The sequence below is a fragment of the Fonsecaea pedrosoi genome, assembly GCF_000835455.1.
Source record: "Fonsecaea pedrosoi CBS 271.37 unplaced genomic scaffold supercont1.3, whole genome shotgun sequence".
NCBI lineage: Eukaryota > Fungi > Ascomycota > Eurotiomycetes > Chaetothyriales > Herpotrichiellaceae > Fonsecaea > Fonsecaea pedrosoi.
Window position 1 is genome coordinate 2,573,350 of NW_013550613.1, and position 22,381 is coordinate 2,595,730.

A 22,381-nucleotide genomic window follows, 5' to 3' on the forward strand; every position below is an offset into this window, starting at 1 on the left:
TACATATTCTAGGGGCCATTTCCATTCTTTTTTTCCTTCTGAGGTCGCGGCGTCATGATCCGCTCCATTCATGCGTTGACGTCCCCTGAAAAGTGCTCAAGGTGGAGATATCGATGACTTCATTGCGGCTCCAGTGTTCAGGAGAGGAAGAGATTGTGATGTCATGCTTGGGATGGGAATTGCCATCTACGCAACGAACGACCACAAAATGACAACAATCATTTCAAGTATGTTTGTAAAATTCTCTGTACTATCAAAGAAAGAAATAAGTACTTTGACTGTGTGACGGAGCCTGCGTATTATACCTCGACAAGTCTCCTGCAACTTCAATTGAGAGCCTTGATCTAGATCGATATAATTGCTGTTTCAGTTATATCTCCTCCTCCAGAGCGCCATACCTTTTCTCCTCCAAATCCAAAGAATACTTCTACCAAAAAATGTCTGGCACCTCCAACGTCGGTCCCGGCCAGGTCTATGAGGCCGGTGACCAGCGAGTGCCGCCGGGCTCGCAAAAGGGCGGCAGTCAAGCATATAAAGAGGGACAGAAGAATTCTCATCTGGGAAATGATTCGAGTACGTATATTTTTCGTTATTTCTTCCTCTTCCACGCGCTCGCTGGTTTCGACCTTTGTGGTGCTCTATCCGGGGTGTCTGCATGTCGGGGAGGGTTCGTCGGTGGTGGTATGGGACCCAGTGTTCGAACAGTAACAGCAAAGGCTGGGGTGTCGGGACGGGTGAGATGGGCATTGCAATGAGTGAGAGGAAGGACGGCTGTCCCAGACTGAGGGAACCTGGGGGAGATTTTATGGGTGACTGGTCCGGGTTAGAGCAGGAGACGATTGACCTGCTCTTCTCTGTATACCAATCTCAGCGAAACCTGTCGCCTCCCTCTTCAGAGCGCTGGCCGTCATCTGCTCTCGTTTCTTACTCCCTCGACCCAAGTCACGACCAACCGACCACCACCACCACCACCACGACTTACGACCTCTCTCCCCATGCATGATTGATTGACCCTCTCTTATCTTCCTCCCGCATAAGTACCCTAAATCCACAGAACGACATTTACTAACCAACATCCCTTTTTTTTGGCCGCGACAAACAGAAGACAGCCGCTCGATAGCGAACCGCCTGGCCGCGTCGGGCCCGCAAAACACCCAATCCACCTCGGACGACACGTCCGGCTCCGGCAAGTTCAAGAGCGCCGAGACGCGCGCCGGAGAGGTCGACCCGACCGCGCCCGCGAAGATGCACGGCAACGAGCCCAGCCGCGGCGCGCGGATCGACAAGGAGCTGCAGGACGAGGAGGCGGCGATCTTGGCGAAGAAGGACGCCGCGAAGGGCGGGAGTAAGAGCGGTGGGACGGGCGATGCCGTGGGGAAGAAGTGATGTATGTGAGTGTCACACACACACACACAGATGGAGGGATAGAGAGAGAGGGAGAGAGGAGAGGCCTTCTTGGAAGGAAACCCTAGGACTCTACGACATGTGGCACGAATTTTACGTGTTCCGTGTAACAAGCACCGAAGTAAACGAGGACAGATTCAAGTATTCGGTACATGACATGTGCCAATATCAAAACATTTGTACAGTTTTGGCATATTCGATAATATGACAAAAAAATTCAAATCAGATCACTTCATAAGTAAGGCACATAGAGAGACATTCCCGTCTCGGACTCTATCCGTAAAAGTCGTCCAGTCAACTCAATAATTGATCCTTTCTGTAGCACCATAGTACCATTCTGTAGTAAACAAGCACGATAGTGTCCTTCATACTACATACTTGCATACTGCATACTTCAGACTTCGTATCTCACCCGGAACTAGTCCTAGCTATGACTATTGCTGCCGCCGCTGTTATTATTTCACATCTACGATTCCGATGGAGAAGACCATCGCCCGAGAAGAGAGGGTTGAGCAGAGAAGACTAAGCAAATGGTTCCCGATATATCAATGTATTGCAATGGCTGGCTGGCTGGATGTATGTATGGGGAGATACAAAATAAAAAACCCCTCCGCCAAAAGAGAAAAGAGAAAAGAAAAAAGACAACGCTGATATCACCGGTAGATAGAGAACGCCGGGCTTTTGTTTATATATATATGTGTATGTGCGTCCAAGAAAAAAAGAAGCCCGAAGCTATACCGTTCCTCCCCAAAATCCCTTTTTTCGTGTTTGCGTTCGTAAGAGACATGTGCTGTCATCACCTGCCCACATAAAATCACTTCTACCTGTGGTGCCTTTCTCGGTCGTGACTTTCCTGCCGGTCCAGCTCGCGGCTCACCAAGGCAACGCACTCGTCCATCACATCCGTACCGATCCTCCACTTCTTCAACACCACGCCTCGCGCATGCATGATCTCCTCGGCCCTTGCCCATCGCCTGCGCCAGATCTCCAGTTTCTTGTCGTATGGCGCATTAGCGCCCGGAGGCGGAGGGATGTAACTCCCATCGCTGGCTGTTGCGAGAGGATCAGAACCGGGGTAGCCATAGCCCGTGGCCCATCGTGCGGCGGCGGCTGGGTAAGATGATATTGCCCTTCGTGCAGGCAGGGGCGGATTCTGGCGACTGTCGTTCGTCACGCCGGCTTGATCGGATGATGTAGTGGCGCTACGGGTAGGCGAGGATGAGCGAATCGCTGGGAGAGCATTATATGCCGAGGATATTTGACGTCGTGCTACCGCCACATAGCCGTCGTCAGCTCGCGAAGAGTTACTAGCAGTGGTGGACGTGCGGGAGACTGTGGGTGTAAAGGATGGTGGGATGGACGTCGAGCTGGTTTGTCTTGTGAGGTCGGAGGGGAATTGAGGCTGGCTTTGATTCTGACGAGGCGAGGAGAACGGCGCTCTTGAAGGAGGCTGTGGCACCGGCTCGCTATTGGAGTGACCAGCATTGGCGTCCGCGGTCCGTCCACTTCGCCGCGGTTTAGGTGGTGGTGGCGGAGGCGACTTCTTCTTTACGGCCTCCTGAGTCTCGGTGTCTGATGACGCCAGTGATCTCTCATGGTTGGTGGGTGGCATTAATTGTGAGGTAGAGAAATTCCGTAAACTCGAGGGCTTGTTGGGTTTATTGGGAGCATGGGATTTGCCGTTTGTGTCAAGCTGGCGCATGTCGCCCAAGTGACTAGAAGGCTTCAGAGAGCCCTTTGTCGCATCCGAATCGTCTGTGAAGTCAATGAGATCTCCCTCTGCGACCTTGGGATCCACCATCGATCTTGGTCTCTCAGGCAAAGCGGGCCTGTTCTCGGGAGCATCGGGTGTCGCGTCTCCAGGCGATCGTGTGAGTCGTCCGCCATCTCGTGAAACCATGGAATCCGGTGGTGTGTTCGATATTGCTTGATCAAAGAAACCCTTCTTGACTGGTGTCGTCACATCTCTGATGAACACCCCCAACACCCGTCCTGGGTGTTCCAGGACGACATCAGTGTAGACTTCCAGATCTGCCTCTCCACTGTCCCCGACAAGGATAAATTTGCGCTCAGGGAAGTCATTCATGATTCGGTCGAGGGAACCGCGCTTCCGTTCCGCAGCAGGTTCGAATATCCCCTGCAACATTCCAGAATACTGCTTGAGGTGGAACGAGCCCGGCGGCAGTCCTGCTAGGGAGAAATAACTGCGCAGCAATGGATACATCTGCCAGGGAGAATTCGAGACGTAGTGGAACTGAACACCCATGAGAGCCAGTTTTGAGTACCATTCCTTGACGCCTTTGATGGTCAAGTCGCCCAGTTCTCGAATAAAGGCGTTTTTGAAAATCTCTCGCGCACCGCTGCTGATCCCTGAATGCTTGATCGTATCGTCAATGTCGCTGACCAGGCTCACACCCTTGCTCTCGGTCACGATGACATCCTCCACCGCAGACAGCTTATCCGAAGCCAGGACTCGGACTTGATCAGGCACAAAGTCCAAGGCAGCTCGCAAGTTGAAGTGACCTGACTCATCTGTAGTCACCGACTTCGAAGTCGACTTTGACTGGTTGAAGAAGAAGACGGTAACCGGCACATGTGCAGTTGGCATTGACATGAAAGGCTTGAGCCGTGTCAAAAGCGATTCATTCGCCGCCGACAACTCGTCTCTGCTCATATTTGCCGGTTCATTCCACGACTGACGCTTCACCGTCGACCGCTGAGCCGGATCTTCGTCCTCGAAATCTGTCGCTGTTGTCATTGATCGTGTTGGCGAGTTCGATCGACTACCGCGAGGGGTTCCGCCGCCCGACGGAGTCAAACTGTAAGTTCCTTTAACCGCCGCATCCGCTTCTCTCTGACCGCGACGGGTGATATTCTCGGCTTCTCTTGCGGCAACTTCATCCTCATAGATGGATGAATTGTCATCCTGTGGTATACGATTGGTGGGAGCTTGGCTTGACGGGCGCGAAGTCGCGGGGCTGGGTGTGGGAGCGTAGATGCCGCTGAGTCTCCTCGCGACCGCCACAAGAAGCCGATTCTTCCTATTCAACGGCCCTTGTTGAGGGGAGTAGATCCATCCCCGAACATCAACGTCGACGATGGCGTTTGTGTCTTCGTATTTTTCCCACTCCCGTTTCCAATAGTCCGCGTCTCCGCTGCTATGCGGCGTTTCCAGAGACTCGTGTGTCCCAGGAGGATATCTCGCGGTGTCATCGTGCCGGCTGTTCCGCTTCGTGTGTGGCCTCGCATAGCTGGGAAATAGAAGCATCTCCTCATTCTCACTTCGCACAACCTCCACATCCGGCCAATCTCTCGACGTCCCCGCCTCGTTGACGCTATCCTGCAGCCTCTGCTGGATCTGCGCCTGGTACGTCTGTCTCAGCTCATTGGCCGCCCTCAGATATCCCTTGACCTTCTCCCTCCTTGCGCCCGGCGCCCGATACCCGCCATAACTTGTCATCTGATCGGTTGCTGAGGTTGATCTCGTTCCCCGCCAACTGTGTCGACCACCAGCATGGTGCGATGGTCCATATATAGCCCTCAGAATACGGCTCTTTCCCAAGCGCCGCCGCAGGAATGAGGCGATACGGCTGTTTCCAGCCCTGCGCCGTAACAGAAAGACAATATCTCGGCTGGCTTCTCTCCTCTCTCTTTTCTTCTGCTGCCTGCGCACAATGGCCCGGTAGATGCTCGACTGAGCTTGCAGGCGGAGCTGGGGGATATATTCGTGACGGAACCCCAAGTATCTTTCACGAGCGCGCCGGTGGGTGTTTGGGAAGAGGTAACGGAGGAGGGAGAAGGCGTTTCGGGACCTCGTCAAGCCGCGGAGTGGAGGAGCCACGATGTGTTGTTCACGGTCGACCAGTGGGGATTATTTCCCCAGGTGCTGAGAGCGGGCACACTAAGGATCTGTAGTTACTCAGAGGGAGAGATGGTGGACTCTATTAGATCAGTGCATGACTGAGGCTCAGCGAGTAACGACTCAGGGTTACACGAGGATATAAGTGGCTGTGTACGAGATACAGTTGTGTCTTTTTGGTTGAATGCTGCGGTCTGTGTTTGGGTTGCCGCCTCGCCGCCTCTCCAAATCTATTACCAAGTACGTCATTCAGCCTTGCGGCTGTGGATCCATCCATATATCAACAATTCCTCAGATCAGAGATTGTCTACTCGGTACATCACATACATCACTCTGTGGGTTGCTTCCAGGATTGATCCTCTGCACTGCACGCCCAAAAGCTGAACACGCGACAAAACCCCAAGGTATGGCCAGGAAGCTCCCACACTAACTGCGGCAGAGCTCAGCCTGCGTTGTCAGCATTGTGCGTCGGCCAAAGTTGTGCTTCTCATCCCGAGCCCCAATTTTTTTTTTCAATCACGGCATTGACCCTCTCAACTGTCTTCCGTCCCAAGGCATCGGCAAACATGACCATGCGCTCATTCGGATGCATTTGGACGAACCTTCTCAACCCCCAATTCTGGTCCCACGTGGTCTGAGGTAGGCCTGCTTTCCTCAATCCTCCAAGGACAACTTGGGCTGCCATAGGATTCAGCCCGGCCATTCTCAGGAATCGTTCCCACAGAGTCTCTTCTTTGATGATGTTGGTGGTGGCTGCCTCCGGACGCAAAGACTGAGACGAGTCGGTGTCTGGAAAGCCATGGCAGCAAACCAGATTCCAGGTCAACTTACTCAGCGTGTTCTCAATTGAATGAGATCCTTTCCTTGGCCAGACCCAAAGAGGGATCACATTGAGACCATGGTGACTGGAAATATTGGCACAAAACCCTGTAAAAGTGGTCATTGTATCGATTTGTGACTTCAACAAACTATTCTCGGGGCCTGTCATTGTGATCAGGATGAACAGTTGAGTGTAGTCGTGCGTGAGTCCCAGGATCCTGCTCTGGACCATGCCTTGGCCTGCTTGGACCCCCTGTCCAGGCAGACTTTTCTGGTTCAAGGCCTGTGTATTTGTGAATATGAGAGCCGCCCTCGGATTCAAAATGATGTCAGGAGATACAGAAGGAGGTGTACTGCAGCTGGATCTGCTCATTTCTCGGCATATCATGCTAAGCTGATTGGCCCCTTTTGTTTCAAGAAAACTGAAAAGCGAAGGACATTTCTGGAGAGTCGCTGTCTCGACCACAATTGCCCTAGACCACTTTAACTCCAGAAGTGGGTTAGGGTCGTCGTTTCCCCTGGTGTGTGTAGCTTCGGCTGGTGTTGACGGTACCTGAATGATAGAGGGGCTTGACTCGGCCAGTGCTTCTGATGGCTGTGAAGACGGACCGCCTTCCAAGATAACATGGTTTCCCCCTTCAGACTGGGTCGCCTGGATGGGATCGTCTGCGAGTTCATCCGTCGCAGGGTGTTTTGGTGGTGCAACTCTCTTGAATTTTGCTCCTCGTAGATCAAGAAATGCCTCCAGCGCATGAGACGCCGAGAAGCCGCCCGAAGCACGGCTGGTCTTGTGTGGTACCATATTTTGAACTTCATTAGACTGCAACATATGAGACTTCTTGGTTGGCGACTCTCGGCGCGAATCCGGTTCCTGATTGAGTCTCTTCAAGGGAACAACGGGCTCGACCAGTTTGGACATGTCTGCGTGTAAGTCAAGGTCCTCTTCTATTTCACTGTCGCTGTCGTCGTTCTTGTCGAGGACGCGGAGCCCAGGCGGTTTCCAAAGCAGTTGCTCACTCCTGACGACTCCTTGTGGAGGGCACACAAGTCTGCAAATGTTGCTGTCGTCTCCTAAACTGTCGACAACTTCCAGCTTGGTGAATCGGGTTGGAAAGGGAGACCAGTTGAGTTTCTCGTCATGCTCCGAAGGTCTCGTATTTGGGGGGAGCAAGCACATATCTTCAAGTTTGTGCATGAGAAGCTCGGTTCCCTGACCGCTACAAGGCGACGCCACCGAAAAGGGTTCCAATAGAGGCACTGGTAGTTTCAAGCACTCCTCCGGAATGGTGATTTTGTCACCTCTCAAGCGGGCATCTATCTCTTTCTCCGCTTTCTCGGCGAACTTGAGCAGTTCTTCATCTAGGTCGTCCTCTATTGCCCCAAGCTCATCTTCTTCAGACCTTATCGTGGTAGATAATATTACCTCCTCAGGAGAAAGCTCACGTTTATTGACCGGAACTTCCGTGTCAACTGAGTCAAGCTGAATCTCGATATCGGGATTACTTCGTGCCGTGGTTGGGGGTCCCAGCGCTCCAGAGGCCCGTACACGCTCAACAGGAGACGGCAATGTGACTGATGTGTTGCTTGAACGCTCTGATTGAGAGGACGATGAGATTATTGGCACATCAAGATGCAGATTTGCGAGGTTCTTCCTTGCTTGGTGATCCTTCTCGAATGATGCACAGACTGCTTCCACATGCAAATCCTCTACAGACTCCAAATGAGTCGCGTCCTGAACCTCCATTAGGATCTCTTTGGCTATTGATGGACGCGTGCCGTCGATCTCTTCGGACGGTATTTGGTCCTTGTCCTTCATCTCCCTTTCGAGTTGCAGCAGAAGACTGTCCCAGTCAATGCATTCTTCAGACCGTAGCGGAAAGTCCAGGTCGGGAGAGGACGGGTTTTGTGGCACTGGCGACTCTGGCATCAACAAGGGTGTCAGAGATCTCGGTCGTGGTTTCTAGATTCTGTCAGTTGGGCTTGAAGAAGAGGGCCTGGGGATCAAGTCTTCACCACGGCAGGGACAAGGCTGTGGAATATGGTGGCTTTTGAGTCCTCGTCCAATGTGTCCTTTAGCGACACGGACAATTGCGCCAGTGCCTCTTTTGTGGTATGCCATCTTTCATCTTCCAGCTCTTGTTCAACCTCCCTCAACGCACGACCGGACTGGATCTCATTCCACTCATCTTCGTAGTCCTCTCCTGATGCAGAACTGATCAGGGAGCAAGTCTCGAATAAGTGTTCGGTATCAACATGACGCGATGCTTCGCGCTTGAAACGCCAAACATCATATTTGTTGTCCCCGGTAAGCAACGGCTCCTCAAATTTCAGGTTTTGCACACGGTGACGTTCTGGCAGGAAGTTGCTCCAATTCACGATAGAGTGATTGTCTCGGATACTCTCGGCCAGTACGGCGCCTTCGTGGCGGGTGAGCTGCAACTTTGCCTCTCTGAATTCGTCAGCGAATACCGCGAAATCCGGGTCTGGCAGCTGTTGGTCTTCGTCAGCTTCTCGCAGCGGTAGGTGGGAGATGTTTTCCAGGAGATCGTCTGCGGTATGGTCAATAGCAAGGCCATGGAAACGGGCATATTCGTGGACAGATGGTGCAGTCATTTTGAAACACGCAATCCAGTCAACTTGGACTCAATCACTTCGAATCGAAGGCGGAAAGGTGCAGGGACGAGGAAGATCAGGACGTGAACGTCCATCTCATGTTGCCAAGCCTGAGCCTTGGGACTCAGTAGTGGTTGTTCGCTATACCTACGTATGTAGTCATTGAAAACTTTTCCAAACACACATACAGACATTCCTGCTGACATCTTTCTGTGCTTGTACACCCTTTAGCACTTGGTTAGTCGTTGTAGTTTGATCTTCCTGACCCATCCTTATTGGGTTGTGGCAGGCCCCATTTCTTGTTGTACTCTTCCTCCTGGGACTTCCCGACAGGATCAAAGTATGGCTTCTCCCCAGTCACGGTTACCCGCACGCCATGTCGTCGATGCGGTTGGAAGCCAAACGTAGCGCTGTGAATCGTGCACCGGTTGTCCCAGATGGCAACATCGTGCTTTCCCCATTGAAGACGCACGTGCGCCTCCTGGGTCGTGGTGATGAGTTCGTTGAGGTATCGAATGATGGCGTCGCTCTCGGCCCTGGGGACACCAACGATCTTTTTGACGAAACCTGGATTGAAAAATAGGCACTTCCACCCAGTGACCGGGTTGACACGGATCAGGGGGTGTTCGGTGGTCACAGGTTCGCGCCGGACGGGTCTCCCAGCTGCACGAGATCCTTGGGCCTGCTCCTCTGCCGAGTGGAGCGCCGTCAGGCTTTCGAGATATTTCTGCATGGGTGCTGACAGAACATCGTAGATGGCATACTGCGAGCACCAGAGAGTGTCGCCTCCACCACCTCGTGGTGGACCGCTCAATACTTTGAGAGAGGTATATGACGGAGGCTGGACTTCATAGCTCACCTTGGATCTATGTCAGTATATATCACTTGACAATGAGTTGGGGTCCGTCTTACATCCGAGTGCCACAGATACGTCGGCGTAAAGAGAGCACGTTGGTCCAACGATTGCTCTGTCGTGTAGATGACATGGACATCTTCGAGCCCTTCTTTCTCGGGCACCGAAGTCGTAGCATGTCGGTGGAGCGTGCCGAAGAACTTTCCCAGCTCCCTCTGCGCCTCGATGTCGAAATCTTCCTGGTTACGGAAGAAGACGACCCCACGCGTTGCGACAAGCCGGGCCAGATCACACTTTTGCGCGTCGGTGAGCTGGGTCAGCTTGATGCCAGTGATCTCCGTGCCTATCTTTGGGATGTAGTCAAACACATCTTCGGCAGCGTCAAGAAGATTCCGAAACCGCGGATCTCCACGGAGGCCTTTGTCTTCATAAGGGATATCCTTCAGCGCGTCCCAATGGATATCAGGGAAGCGTGGACGAAGGGAGTCATAGGGATAAAATTCATGGCCATCTGGTTGCACATGACCTGGTTCGTATATCTCTGACAGCTTGGTTTCGAACTTGGCAGTACTGGGTGTAGATTCGTTGTCTAACGAAGGCGCTGTATTCGGGGCCTTCGTCTTCAGTGGACCGGCTGAGTATGACTGATGGCCCAACAAGGTAGGTTCCTCAGCGTGAGGCGCCATTTTGCAGAGTCCAAGTCACCAGTGCGTAGTCAGGAACAAAACTGGTAACCAGAGTGGAAGCCGGGTTGTAGATCAGGCAAGTTTCGAGTCTGATATAGTCGTTCTCCATTTCTATACTGACCGGGGATTGCTATTTTCGAGCTAGAATTGCCTCATCGCGTGGCAAACACGCCGAGGTGCTCTCCATGCTTCCCTGTCTACTGCGGGCCCATTCCACATATCATGAACATAGAGGTGTCACCCAATTGCTCGTTGTCACGAACGAGGCTCACCTTTTCGCCCAGTCCTGGTGGGCTTCGTCTAAATTCTTGAATCTGGTCTACCCTGACTCTGTACAATAGATCTTTCCGAAGGGTTCCTGTCCTGATTATCGTGTTGCGATAATATGAATATCAAAGAAGAGAGTTGATTGGGGTCGGGGGCGGATCCTCCATGCGAGGAACAACGCATGTTGATTGGCTCGGCAGGATTGCGAATGGCCCACCCCAGACGAGCACGCAAAGAATCAGCTTCGTGTCGTCAATCTGGGCGGAATGTATTTCCTCTGTAACGTCGACTCTTTTGAAGGGCGTGACGCTGACGGCGATGTCTCAGATGAGAGGCTGCCGGGTTGGTCGGTGCCTGGGAAATACTTGGTCTGTAGGTGAAGTTCCTCTGCAGGTGTGAATCTATGTGTGTATGTACTCGGTACTCTCTATGACTTCTTCCCAAAATGAACAAACACAGAAGGCCTGCGGACTCAAAGACCACTCGCTCTATATCACCTTGACCCCCCACCGAAGCCCATGCCTGCCCAGGCACAAACACCTCTAAACCAACACGTCCGATAGACTCCCCTGCCATCTCTCTGTTTCGTCCCATCTACCATAAAACGCCACAGAATTCCATCAGAATTCCTCTGAACCCCCTACTCCATTTCAATCGTGCCAGGAGGCTTGCTCGTAACATCATACAATACACGGCATACACCATCAACTTCATTGACGATTCGGTTACTGACGCGCTTGAGGAAGTTGCCATCAAAGGGAAACCAGTCAGCCGTCATGAAGTCAGTTGTCTCAACAGCTCGCAGGGCTATCACTTGAGCATGCACTCTCTTGTCACCCATGACACCCACGGCTTTGACGGGCAGAAGCGCGGCAAACGCTTGCGAGATTTTCCGATATAATCCAGCAGAGACGATCTCATCGATAAAGATTTTGTCTGCATGCCGAGCAATCTTAAGTTGTGATTCGTTAACCTCACCAAGAATCCGAATTGCCAGGCCAGGGCCGGGAAATGGATGTCGCCAGACGAGATCTTCGGGTATGCCCAGATTGGTGCCCAAAGCCCTCACCTCATCTTTGAACAACTCTCTCAGAGGCTCAATCAACTTTAGATGCATGTTCTCCAAAAGACCTCCAACGTTATGGTGAGTCTTGATCGTGGCGGATGGCCCCTTGAACGAGATGCTCTCAATGACGTCGGGGTAGAGTGTGCCTTGAAGCAACCACTCGATGTCGCCAGCTCGGGAAGAGTTTGCTGCAGCCTCAGCGATTGCTTTTGCCTTGTCCTGGAACACTTCAATGAAGGTATTGCCTATGATTTTTCGCTTTGTTTCAGGATCAGAGACCCCTTTGAGTCGGCCCAGGAACAGGTCCGCAGCGTCGACAACCGTCAAATTGATACCAAGATGCCTCGTCAATGTCTCCTTGACTGTTTCTGCTTCATTCAGACGAAGAACACCGTTGTCGACCAAGACTGCATGGAACCGATCTCCGATGGCCTCTTGCATAAGTTTGGCTGCAACAGTGGAATCGACTCCACCACTTACGGCTCCAATCACTTGACCTTTGGGACCAACCATGGCTCGAATGCGTTCAATTTCCTTATCGACGAACTTCTCCATAGTCCAGTCTTGCCGAGCCTGGCAGATCTTGACGGCGAAGTTGCTCAGAATTTGTGTACCGCGCGGCGTGTGCGTGACCTCGGGGTGGAACTGGATGCCGAAGTACGGCTTGGACATGCTAGCGATACCAGCGAACGGTGCATTGGCTGTACTCGCAATGGGGTGGAAGTTGTCAGGGAGCTTTGACAGCTTGTCTCCGTGACTCATCCAGACCTCGATATCATCTTCAATGCCTTCGAAAAGGCGATCGATGTGCTCTTCCTTGCCCGTATGTCTCTCGATTTTGACTATCGCATGCCCGTACTCTCTCTTCTCGCCCGCCAACACGTTTTTGCCAAAATGCCACGCCATCTCTTGCAGTCCATAGCATATCCCTAGGATGGGTACACCGAGATCGAACGCCGCAGGGTCAACATGGGGTGCGCCATCCTCGTACACTGAGTAAGGGCCCCCTGATAAAATGATACCCTTTGGTTGAAAGTGCAAGTCCGCGATCTTTTGAGTGCATGGCAGCATCTCCGAATAGACGTTGAGCTCGCGCAGTCGTCGTGTTATCAGGTGCGAATATTGAGATCTTGAACCAGTCGTAAGTTGGTGCGCTTGGAGAATAGGGTAGGGGAAATCTGCGACTTACCCAAAGTCGAGAACGAGGATGGTGTCGAATGTCTTCGCAGGGACATTGACTGCGGCGCCATTGACCTCGCCATTGATGTTGACAGCCATGATGACCGCGGGGGAGGGTCGAATGGGCACAAGAGATATCAAGGACTGAGGCGCAAGAGAGAATCTGAATGGAAATATGAGTCGCCTGCGACCGAGGTGGGCTGGCCAAAAATTTTGTGGGGATGGAAATTATTATGTATGTGAAATGCCCCGCTGAGGAGAATTTGATGCGTAGAGGCTGCATCGTGCGTACGGCGACATACTCGACAAACTACAAGATGGATTCATTTTAGACAAGACTTTGTTGTCCAAGCATCGCGGCGCATACCGAAAGGCTTTGAGCAGCCGTCGACACACAGCCGCACGGCTACAAGGCAATCTGCCACCTACCACTTTTCCCCGCGCGACGAGGGTCGTGAGATCCAAGAGCAGACGCTTTCACGGATTCCACCGACGGGGGACACGACCGCCGCAATTATGAGCAAGAGGAAGCAGGAGACCGGTGAAGATGTCGTCAAGGACGACGTGGACATGGACAACGATAGCGGAGACGACGAGGTCTGTTCGTTTTACTGGAATGGACAATGTGCGGCTATTGATTCTTGATGCAGGATTTCGATGTTCTCGATGTCGACTTCGAGTGGTTCGACCCTCAGCCTGAATATGATTTCCACGGCATCAAGACCTTACTTCAGCAGCTGTTCGATGTGGACGCTCAGCTATTCGATTTGTCTGCATTGACCGACCTGATATTGTCGCAACCCACCCTGGGTTCAACAGTCAAAGTAGATGGTAACGAGACGGACGCATACGCCTTTCTATCCGTTGTGAATCTCCAAGAACACAGGGTTAGTTCTTTTCGGACAAGGGAGCATTGGGCAGTCGTACTAAGAGAAACACAGGATAAGCCGTTCATGAGCAAGATCGTGCAATATTTACTCTCTAAAGCAAAGTCAAGACCCACGCTCGCTCCCCTGGCTGAGCTCCTTTCCCAGACCACGATTCCACAGATAGGCCTGATCCTTACCGAGCGTCTGATCAATGTTCCGGCCGAAGTTGTCCCTCCAATGTACACAATGCTGATAGAAGAGATGGAATGGGCTATCCAAGACGGCGAACCCTACAACTTCACCCACTATCTCATCCTCTCCAAGACATACACCGAAGTTGCTTCGAAACTTGACGCCGAGAACGATCCTCCGAAAAAGAAGAAGAAAGCAACATCCGGCTCATTCGAGACAATGTACTTCCATCCGGAGGACGAGATCCTGCACAGACATGCCATCTGCCACAGTGGCTTTGATTACACGACCAAACAGGACGAGGGGCACTCGGACTCGAAACGAGCATTCCAAGAGCTGGGGATTAAACCGCAGGGCCATGCCATCCTCATTGCTGGGGACAAGTTTAAAGATGCCGTCCAGAATGTGGCCGAATATCTGAAACCCCAGCCTCAAACGTGAGCAAGCATGTTCATTCCCACTGGGTTCCTTTGAGCCTCTGCATAAGATATTCCACTTCGACAACCTTGGTCAGGGGAATAACAACTTGCGCATACATCTTCACCACAGCCTCGACGTTGATCTTTTCCTCTCCGCCTGCACCGTTGGACGTGACCGAAGGATCTTTGCCATAAGTCTTAGCCTTCAAGCGCAGCCGCTCCAGGACCTGTTGCTCGACCTTTTCATTGGTGATGGCAGCATCGATGCCCTCACGATCCTCAGCTTTAATGAGCTTGACAAACCGCTCCGTCTCCGCCTGGAACTTGCTCTCGGCCACGAATTTGCCAAAGTGTATTCGCCTGCTCAAGGCCTGCAAACAGGCGACATCACAAGTTGCGGCACTGCCATAGTTCTCTTTCGTCTCGCCACGGTCTTCCCGCCCGAACTTTCGGCAAGCTTCTGGTAAAACTTCCTTGATATATTTGTCTTTGATGGTGTCATTAACATTGACATCGTTATCGTGGAGGATCTTGGGGTACGCTATGGCCTTGAGCATAGGTCGTTGTAGGACTTGGGGAAAGAAGGGATATTCGTCCGGTGCATCATATCGGCGAATAGTGGAGTGTAGACGTTCAGTTTCGGAGAGAAGATAGTCACAGAGAGAGATCTGCGCAGGTAGAGCTAGATTGCTGGAAGGTATGGGCAGCGCGACAGCATCGTAAATGGTTGCGTTGAGGGGAAACTGAACTCGCTCGATCAGGTGAAATGTGATGGTATCCTCGAGTCGGCTGAACTTTAGTTAGTGTGACTTTGTCTCTGTAGGCTGGGTATTCAGGCACGAACATTAACTGAAAGCGTATATTGGCCAAATCCAAAGCCTTCGAGGCATCCGACAGGTCTATCGCTGTATCCATATCCAAAAGCGGCATATGTTGAGATCGCGTGCGGGTTATGTTCGGGTTCCGCGCAATATACTGCCGAAACCACTATGGGAGACGCTACAGGAAACAGAAAATTGGAAGAGAACCTGGCAGGGTATTTAAGAGGATCAAAGAGGAGGTATTTCCCCGGTCAGCAGGTAAGCAAGTAAGCAGATGGAATCCAAAGCAATATGCGATGATATCCGAAGTGGGCGAAGGAACGTCCGTTCGGTTTTACTCTGGGAAAAAAATACGTCAGAGTTTCGCAGCTCCGACTTCGCGTCCCCGAAACCCAAGACGCACCTAACAACCAACTATACGATCTTCACTCCGCATTTTGCACCATAGTCTTGCAGAGCCTCAGGCTTCAGTGTGCCTCGCTGCATTTCACCTCTCTTTTGTCCAGCTTCGATCTGTGTAATTTTAGTGACGCCCAAGGCGATCGAACTGCATGGCCGGATCGCGGCCGCACAGTCGTACTCCCTCCCAAACTCGCAGGCCAGCTGGAGATGGAGACGATTCAGTTCTCAGCACGGTCCTTGACGTGAGAGATCCATACTATCATGGTGATAATAGACTGACTTTCTGGCGAAAGACGCGCCAGCTGGAGGCCTTCAGTCGGAAGGTCACAGCGACCGCAAGCCACCTGATGGGAGACAATAATGCCGCGCACTACCCGGCGGCGATGAACAGCATCTCCCGCCAGATGCGACGCCCCGGCATTCAGAGAGCTGTATTCTCCTTTTCCCAGCAGGCGCCTTCTGAGCTCGTCAGAGCGAAACTGTCGACCAGCGAAATTGCGCATCGTGCTCTTACCTACATCTCCGAAGAACAACTGCAAAATATTCCCGAAGCCGAAAATACCTACTCCTTATTTCAAGGGTTTCAAGCATCTCTACCTGAAGGCGAATCCGAACATCGAAAAGGACACCGACGGCGGAGCTCCAAGCAACACAGGCTTTTGGGTGCTGGAGATGTTGAAGAGGATGGCCCTCCGTCAATACACCACCTCAAGAAGAAGAGGAACAGTGTCAACCACAGGTTGGAGATGATGGCAATACGCAAAAACATGTGCACTACAGAGATTCGAGACATTGACAACAAAATTGGCAATCTGATCAATATGCGGAAGCTCGCTCTCGAGAGATTGGCCGACCTTGAAAATGACGAAGCCGAGGTTGAGCATGAGCTGCTTGAACTTGACAACAAAATCGAAGAAATGCAAGAGGAACTCGAGGAGCAAGGGGCCATGGACCAGTCTACTAGCACCCTCAACGCTCCTCGCGTAGATACCCCCGAGTCTGAAGCCATGGATGCCTCCTTCATGTCCCAATCCATCTACGACAAATTGCCCTCCTCCTCGTCACCGAAGTCAAAGCGCCGGCCCAAATATTCTAAGAGAAGATCCATGCCGGTTCTACACGAGCACCTGGAACCCGGCTCACAAATCAAAACCATTCCCGCTCATAATGACTCGATATCTGCTATAGACTTTGACCAGCCATTCGGAACCATGGTCACTGCAGCACAGGACGATACGGTGCGCGTTTGGGACCTGAATCTTGGCCGCTGCATGGGCTTTCTGGAAGGCCACACCGCGTCCGTTCGCTGTTTACAGGTCGAAGACAACATTGTGGCAACGGGCAGTCTTGATGCCACGATCCGTCTGTGGGATCTGAGTCGTGCCAAATACGAACCCTATGAACACAAAATACTCGAAAACGGCGACGACGACAAGGCCGATGAAGATGACGGCCTTGGCTTTGGCAATGAAGGTGAAGACGCGCCCCCTCCACCACCTCCTGATGCGATGGAAGAGTGTCCGCTTTTCGTGCTTGAGGCTCACGTCGATGAAATCACTGCATTGCACCTTCGCGGTGACATGCTGGTCTCGGGATCAGCCGATAAGACGCTGCGGCAGTGGGATTTGGTGAAAGGCCGGTGTGTCCAGACGCTTGATGTCTTGTGGGCCGCAGCTCAGGCGAACTCGACAGTAGATAGCACAGAAACACAATGGCGGCCAACTGGAAGATCTGCAGATTCGAATGCCGACTTTGTTGGGGCTCTACAATGTTTTGACGCAGCGCTAGCCTGCGGTACAGCCGATGGAATGGTCCGACTCTGGGATCTCAGAAGCGGACAAGTCCATAGGAGTCTTGTGGGCCATACAGGACCAGTGACATGCCTGCAGTTCGACGATACTCATCTTGTTACAGGTAGCACTGACAGGAGTATCAGAGTAAGTTTGCAACATTTCTGCAAATGGCCAGCGGAAAAGACTGACATGCGCAACAGATATGGGACCTCCGCACAGGGACGATTTTTGACGCGTATGCCTACGACTCGCCGATCACCAGTATGATGTTCGATTCCCGACACATTGTCTGCGCCGCCGGCGAGGACGTTGTCAAAGTCTATGACAAGGCTGATGGCCGTCATTGGGATTGCGGTGTTGGTGCCAACACGAGCGTTGAGGATCGAATGGCTGGCACTAAGACGAGTATTGTGGATCGCGTCAGGCTGAAAGATGGCTACCTGATCGAGGGAAGGAGAAATGGAGAAGTTGGAGTCTGGAAGTGTTGATGCATATAGAGCGGTAGCAGGCGACGCTGCTCAAGATCAACACTCAAGGCTTGTGAAAAATTCGGCTGATATCCGATGTCCTAACAAAAGTCTTGACTAAACTGTGAGAACAGTCATACTCTCCCATGCAGCGATTGGGAATCTAAGACATTATGCCCTGGTGGCGGAAATCGCAATATCATCGATGATCTTACAGCCGTGTGTCAACAGGAGTCGATCTATATCTATCCAACTTGAGCCTGGTGTCGCCGCTCATGCACAGAGAGAGAGAGAGAGAGAGAGACCTCCTTATCTATGTACAAACATCAACAATACATATCTCTTGATTCAAATCTGTGGTGACTTGTCCTCGGAGCTCTCTATGTCGAGTCCTCTCCTCCAAAGCCACCGGTATTCCAACTGGGATTTCCCTATTTTTTTTCTCCACAACCTCTGGTGCTCACCACCGGCTTGACTTCAGAAGAATGTCCCTTTGGGCTTCGCGGACTGCCGCTAGCAGTGGGGGTGTTGGTCGATGTTTCCGGTGTCATTGGTCGTTGGCTGGCCGTGGGATGTTTTCCACCAACATCGGCGTCTTCCACATCTGCTCCTCGACCCGTTTCTCCGCCCGCATCAGCGCCAGTCTGCTGGTATATGTCCAGTAGGGGCAATTGCTATGCCTGGGCGCCTCGGTCTCAACAGCTTCCTCCAGCTGTCGATATGCCTTTCTGCATCGGAAGAAACCCCTACTGTCTGCCTCCTCGACAGGAAGCGACCCCTCCCATTGCCTGTCTACAGCGTCAACGATGGCGACCATCCTGGCAGCAATCTCCTCACAGCGGTCGAGTCGGTCAAGGAGCCTTGCCTTGCCTTGCTCCAAGGTAGGCTCTTGTGCCAGGTGTCTTTCACCACAGCGCATCTCCAGCTCAGACAACGGCGCAACATAGAGTTGCAAGAACTCTTTGTTGTTGAGAGGATAGGGAAGTCTTTGCGACGCCTGTTCCTCTCCGATGCCAAGAGCCTCGAGAACGGGGCATTTGCTGACGGGGCTTCCCTCGAAATCAACCGCCTGCAAGAGGGCGGAGGTCTCACCCTCACGGACTGCCCCGGTGCGTTCCGGGAAACCACCCTCAACTTGCTTCTGGCCAGACTGGTTCGCCCTGTCCGATGCCGTTGGTTCCGCGTCGTCGACCGCTGGCCTTATGTTTGACTCCGGAAAGGACGTCGGGACTGGGACACTTTGCTTGAGGTCGGAGATGGCCTCCGGAGTTGACCTGCGTGTCTCTGGCTGCGTGTCCTTGTCCACAACTCTCCAACCACTTCTCTCCTGCTGGACCGCCTTCAATACCACGCGTCTGCGATGCGCGATATTCTCCACCGTCGCCGCCAGCCTGTCATCGGCAGGCTCTTCTATTCGCCCGCGTGTGCTCCCTGGCACGTGCCCAAACTTTATGGCCTCGAGATCGAGGTCGACCTCGGAACTGTCCAGCGGCTTGATGTGTTGCGAGTATTCTAGGCTTTGGTATGCTTGTGCAGGGGGTGCCGATGGCTTTCTTGCGGCCGGCCGCTTGGCCTTCTTGCCTGAAGTCGATCGTCGAGGAGCCATTGTGAGGTGATGGCGGTGAGTGGTGAGGGGGGAGAGGGTGCGCTGTTGACACAATGATGTAACAAGCAAGGTTGTGCCTGTGAAAGGACTGTATGTCAAAGGGAAGTTGTACTATATGTCTGTGGGAGTGGTGTACGTGCAGGACAATGACAGCTGCTGAGCACTTCGAGCTGGCCGGTATCCGGTTTATATTCTTCAAGACAGGTCCTCGTAGTTCACTCACTCCCAGCCTAGAGAGGACATGTTTGGTCTGAGCACAGACCTGACCACGCTCATAGACATGTACCCGGACCTATTCTCATTGTTTTGGTTCCATCTGGCGTGACCTTTGTTGGCCATTGTGCCGAATGATGAATGAGACCTTGACAGTGGAGTCTCTCCAATACATTTCAGACTGAAGTTTTTTCTTTCTTTTGCGAGGACCTTTGAGAGCGACGGCATAAATAGCTTTGTTCTCGATCCTTTGATCCATACATCTTCCGTGGAAGCATCAAGGCCTGATTACCTTGTTCGGTGGTCGAGTCTAAATGTACCGTATTGGGTTAGTGGCGGGCTGCCAAGTCAAGCTGTGATTGGATCCCGAGAACTGCAAGGCTGTGGATGGAAAGGAGAGGTGGAGTGCCGGATTCATTCTCTGCAGACCTCCCGTCACATCTGTTGCGCATAGCTCCACAGTGTCTCCTCCAGGTTGTTGTGTTGAAACGGCCGCCGCACCACCACATCTTCCAGCATCTGCAGTACCTGCAGTTCGCGTCTGATGCTCATGACACCCGCCTCTAACCCGCCCAGCTTCCCAAAATTTCGCCATGCTCCTGTTGTCCCCGCGGCCATTGCAGCGTCTCGCTCGAGCCCCAACTGTATGTGGCATTCTGGCGTGCTTTTCGTGCACCTGGAGTAGGATGCACCTGTCACCGAAGGGCGGTTCCAGAGGATAGCGTGGAAGGAACTAGGGAGGGTGCGCATCAGATACGACACGCCTGCGTTGCCAACGGGGTCTCCCTTTGCCAACCCTCGAAGCTCATCTTCGCCACGGCCTTGTTCCCCTTCCTGCGCGAGTTCCCGCCTGTTCCACCTCTCCTGCATCGACCACGCTTCCGGCCTCTTCCCTTTCCACTGCCGATTCTCCTTCACCTCCTGCGTGAGGTTCTCCCTTGCACTGTCAAGGGTAGCGTCTGATTTGTACCCAGAGTCCTTCGGGCTATCACTCTCAGCTACCTCCTCCAGTGACTTGAGGACAGCGACGGGTACCCGCCATAAACAACGGTAGTGGCAGCTCGTCATGCTTTTCGCGCTCGTTGGCCAGATCTCAAGCCGCATTTCTGCGAGGCGCTCTCCTTGCCCCACCCTCTTTTCGACAACTAGTCTCTCGGACCGAATCATCACCAACAAATGTCGCCCTTCCTCCGAAAGGGCCGAGAGAGGGAGGTCACCCTGATAGTGGAGGATGTAATACCATGACCTCGCCTCCTGGTTATACAGCTTGTGGAGGAAGCTGTGATGACCGGCAGTGGTGAAGAGGGACATCCACGCTTCAAGCGACAGACGAGTGTGGTTGACATTGTCGGATGCTGCTGAGCTGTTGTCCAATGATTGTGCTGTAATTGTTACTGTGGGTGGGAAGCTCGCCATGGTTGATGAGGTTGTTTGTGTTTGTTGGGGATCCGTCGGGAAGGAGAAGCGAGATATTTTAGACCTTCACTTGAACTTGGCTGAAAGGAGGACGATGTGTAGAGTGCTACATCTTACAACAGAGTGTGGTATATGGTCTGCCTATATGCTGGAGGTATGAGGACTTTCAGGTGCAAGGAAGGAAAGGTCCTGCCTCAAAAGTAAGTCCTCAGCCCTTTCGATGGTTTGAGGACCTACATACCCAGTCGTCAGTCTCTGGGAGGCAATCCTCGCTAAACGTTAATCTAGTCTCTGAGGACCTACCCGAACATATTCGAATATATCAAATGGCGACTGCCCAGCGAACATCTAGCTAGGTCTACAACAAAAGTGTACTGTTTACCTTTGGAGGCCTCCTCAACATCTTCCCAAGACCGAAACTCGACGACCCTCTTTGATCTGCACGCCACATCGCCTTCTATTCCTCTATTACACACCTCTGTTCCTCATCAGTCTCAACAATGGCCGCCACTACGAGGAACAACAACGCTTGCAGTGCGGACAGGCCCCGGTCTACGCCAAGGACTGCAGAAGAGGAAGCAGCTGTACTGTCGCTTTGCGACTTCTGGATCCGGGCGCGGCAGGAGCACAATGCGGCCTTGGCCTTGCAACAGATGCGCACTAAGGGTGCACATCTACAAGCTGTCCAGGGCTGGCACTACATGTCTACAGTAGGGGGAGTGGAAGGGTGCCTGTCGGACGACACCGAGAGTGAGGCCGAGGAGTTGACAGCGGCGTTGGACAACTGGCGGTCATCATCGAAGAGGCTGGACCCAAAGGCATCCCCCTCGCACACACCGGCTGGGAGTGTCATTGGCAAGGCCGAGCCACGATATCCTGCGACCAGCATCCGCAGAGGCAACAGGGGAAACAAACTGCCGCCTCTATCCGATCTTGCAAGGTCAACAAGGTCCGCCGGCGTCAACAAGCGTGGTGCGACCCCAACAGCAAAGGGTAGAGTGGCAAAGGCGGCCCTCTGCAAGCCAGTGTTCCAGATGAGCCTGAGGCCTTCCAACGAGATCAAGTCTGCTCGGATCCGTGCGCTCCTGTGTAAGGCGAGGCCCTGACCAGGCATGGGAGAGAGTAATGAAGGGAGTGGGATAATCTTCACCATGAGGTGGATAGATAATCTATCTCACTTGGTCCTTCAACTGTGTATGCAATTAACAGTGGTTGGGGGATGGAGTTGGTTGTGCTCCAATACAACATCGGGTTCTCAGGGTGATGTAGCAATTTGTCTCGATAGATGGATAAGACAGTGGACGTGAGGTAGAACGGACACACCCTAACCATCCCATGTATACATGTAGAGATATCCCGAACTTTGCGTTCTTTGAGCATACATTCATTTTGAACCGCGTCATCACGTTAGAATCTTCCTCCAAGTCTCGCTGTCGC

The 22,381-nt window shown here is 52.6% G+C and overlaps 11 protein-coding genes across 11 annotated transcripts; 4 read left to right on the forward strand and 7 right to left on the reverse strand.

Annotated features, from left to right (window-relative positions):
* Positions 1–437: 437 nt before the first annotated feature.
* Positions 438–1,386, forward strand: Z517_04851 (uncharacterized protein; the record flags this gene model as incomplete). The annotated part of the gene is made up of 2 exons (XM_013430179.1): positions 438–573; positions 1,103–1,386. The coding sequence occupies 2 exons, from the start codon at positions 438–440 to the stop codon at positions 1,384–1,386; spliced, it is 420 nt and encodes a 139-aa protein (XP_013285633.1).
* An 838-nt stretch (positions 1,387–2,224) lies between these two features.
* Z517_04852 (uncharacterized protein) lies at positions 2,225–4,864 on the reverse strand (the record flags this gene model as incomplete). Its single annotated transcript, XM_013430180.1, has 1 exon — positions 2,225–4,864. One exon carries the CDS (start codon positions 4,862–4,864, stop codon positions 2,225–2,227), a length of 2,640 nt encoding a protein of 879 aa, XP_013285634.1.
* An 886-nt stretch (positions 4,865–5,750) lies between these two features.
* On the reverse strand, positions 5,751–8,695 carry Z517_04853 (uncharacterized protein; the record flags this gene model as incomplete). The annotated part of the gene is made up of 2 exons (XM_013430181.1): positions 5,751–8,042; positions 8,096–8,695. 2 exons carry the CDS (start codon positions 8,693–8,695, stop codon positions 5,751–5,753), a joined length of 2,892 nt encoding a protein of 963 aa, XP_013285635.1.
* A 238-nt stretch (positions 8,696–8,933) lies between these two features.
* Positions 8,934–10,234, reverse strand: Z517_04854 (uncharacterized protein; the record flags this gene model as incomplete). The annotated part of the gene is made up of 2 exons (XM_013430182.1): positions 8,934–9,554; positions 9,608–10,234. 2 exons carry the CDS (start codon positions 10,232–10,234, stop codon positions 8,934–8,936), a joined length of 1,248 nt encoding a protein of 415 aa, XP_013285636.1.
* A 907-nt stretch (positions 10,235–11,141) lies between these two features.
* On the reverse strand, positions 11,142–12,845 carry Z517_04855 (GMP synthase [glutamine-hydrolyzing]; the record flags this gene model as incomplete). Its single annotated transcript, XM_013430183.1, has 2 exons — positions 11,142–12,696; positions 12,757–12,845. 2 exons carry the CDS (start codon positions 12,843–12,845, stop codon positions 11,142–11,144), a joined length of 1,644 nt encoding a protein of 547 aa, XP_013285637.1.
* Positions 12,846–13,262: 417 nt separating this feature from the next.
* On the forward strand, positions 13,263–14,248 carry Z517_04856 (uncharacterized protein; the record flags this gene model as incomplete). Its single annotated transcript, XM_013430184.1, has 3 exons — positions 13,263–13,343; positions 13,397–13,633; positions 13,688–14,248. 3 exons carry the CDS (start codon positions 13,263–13,265, stop codon positions 14,246–14,248), a joined length of 879 nt encoding a protein of 292 aa, XP_013285638.1.
* A 10-nt stretch (positions 14,249–14,258) lies between these two features.
* Z517_04857 (chorismate mutase) lies at positions 14,259–15,141 on the reverse strand (the record flags this gene model as incomplete). The annotated part of the gene is made up of 2 exons (XM_013430185.1): positions 14,259–15,015; positions 15,071–15,141. 2 exons carry the CDS (start codon positions 15,139–15,141, stop codon positions 14,259–14,261), a joined length of 828 nt encoding a protein of 275 aa, XP_013285639.1.
* A 457-nt stretch (positions 15,142–15,598) lies between these two features.
* On the forward strand, positions 15,599–17,730 carry Z517_04858 (uncharacterized protein; the record flags this gene model as incomplete). The annotated part of the gene is made up of 2 exons (XM_013430186.1): positions 15,599–17,386; positions 17,443–17,730. The coding sequence occupies 2 exons, from the start codon at positions 15,599–15,601 to the stop codon at positions 17,728–17,730; spliced, it is 2,076 nt and encodes a 691-aa protein (XP_013285640.1).
* A 526-nt stretch (positions 17,731–18,256) lies between these two features.
* On the reverse strand, positions 18,257–19,315 carry Z517_04859 (uncharacterized protein; the record flags this gene model as incomplete). The annotated part of the gene is made up of 1 exon (XM_013430187.1): positions 18,257–19,315. One exon carries the CDS (start codon positions 19,313–19,315, stop codon positions 18,257–18,259), a length of 1,059 nt encoding a protein of 352 aa, XP_013285641.1.
* A 648-nt stretch (positions 19,316–19,963) lies between these two features.
* Positions 19,964–20,944, reverse strand: Z517_04860 (uncharacterized protein; the record flags this gene model as incomplete). The annotated part of the gene is made up of 1 exon (XM_013430188.1): positions 19,964–20,944. The coding sequence occupies one exon, from the start codon at positions 20,942–20,944 to the stop codon at positions 19,964–19,966; it is 981 nt and encodes a 326-aa protein (XP_013285642.1).
* A 500-nt stretch (positions 20,945–21,444) lies between these two features.
* Z517_04861 (uncharacterized protein) lies at positions 21,445–22,050 on the forward strand (the record flags this gene model as incomplete). Its single annotated transcript, XM_013430189.1, has 1 exon — positions 21,445–22,050. One exon carries the CDS (start codon positions 21,445–21,447, stop codon positions 22,048–22,050), a length of 606 nt encoding a protein of 201 aa, XP_013285643.1.
* Positions 22,051–22,381: the final 331 nt, after the last annotated feature.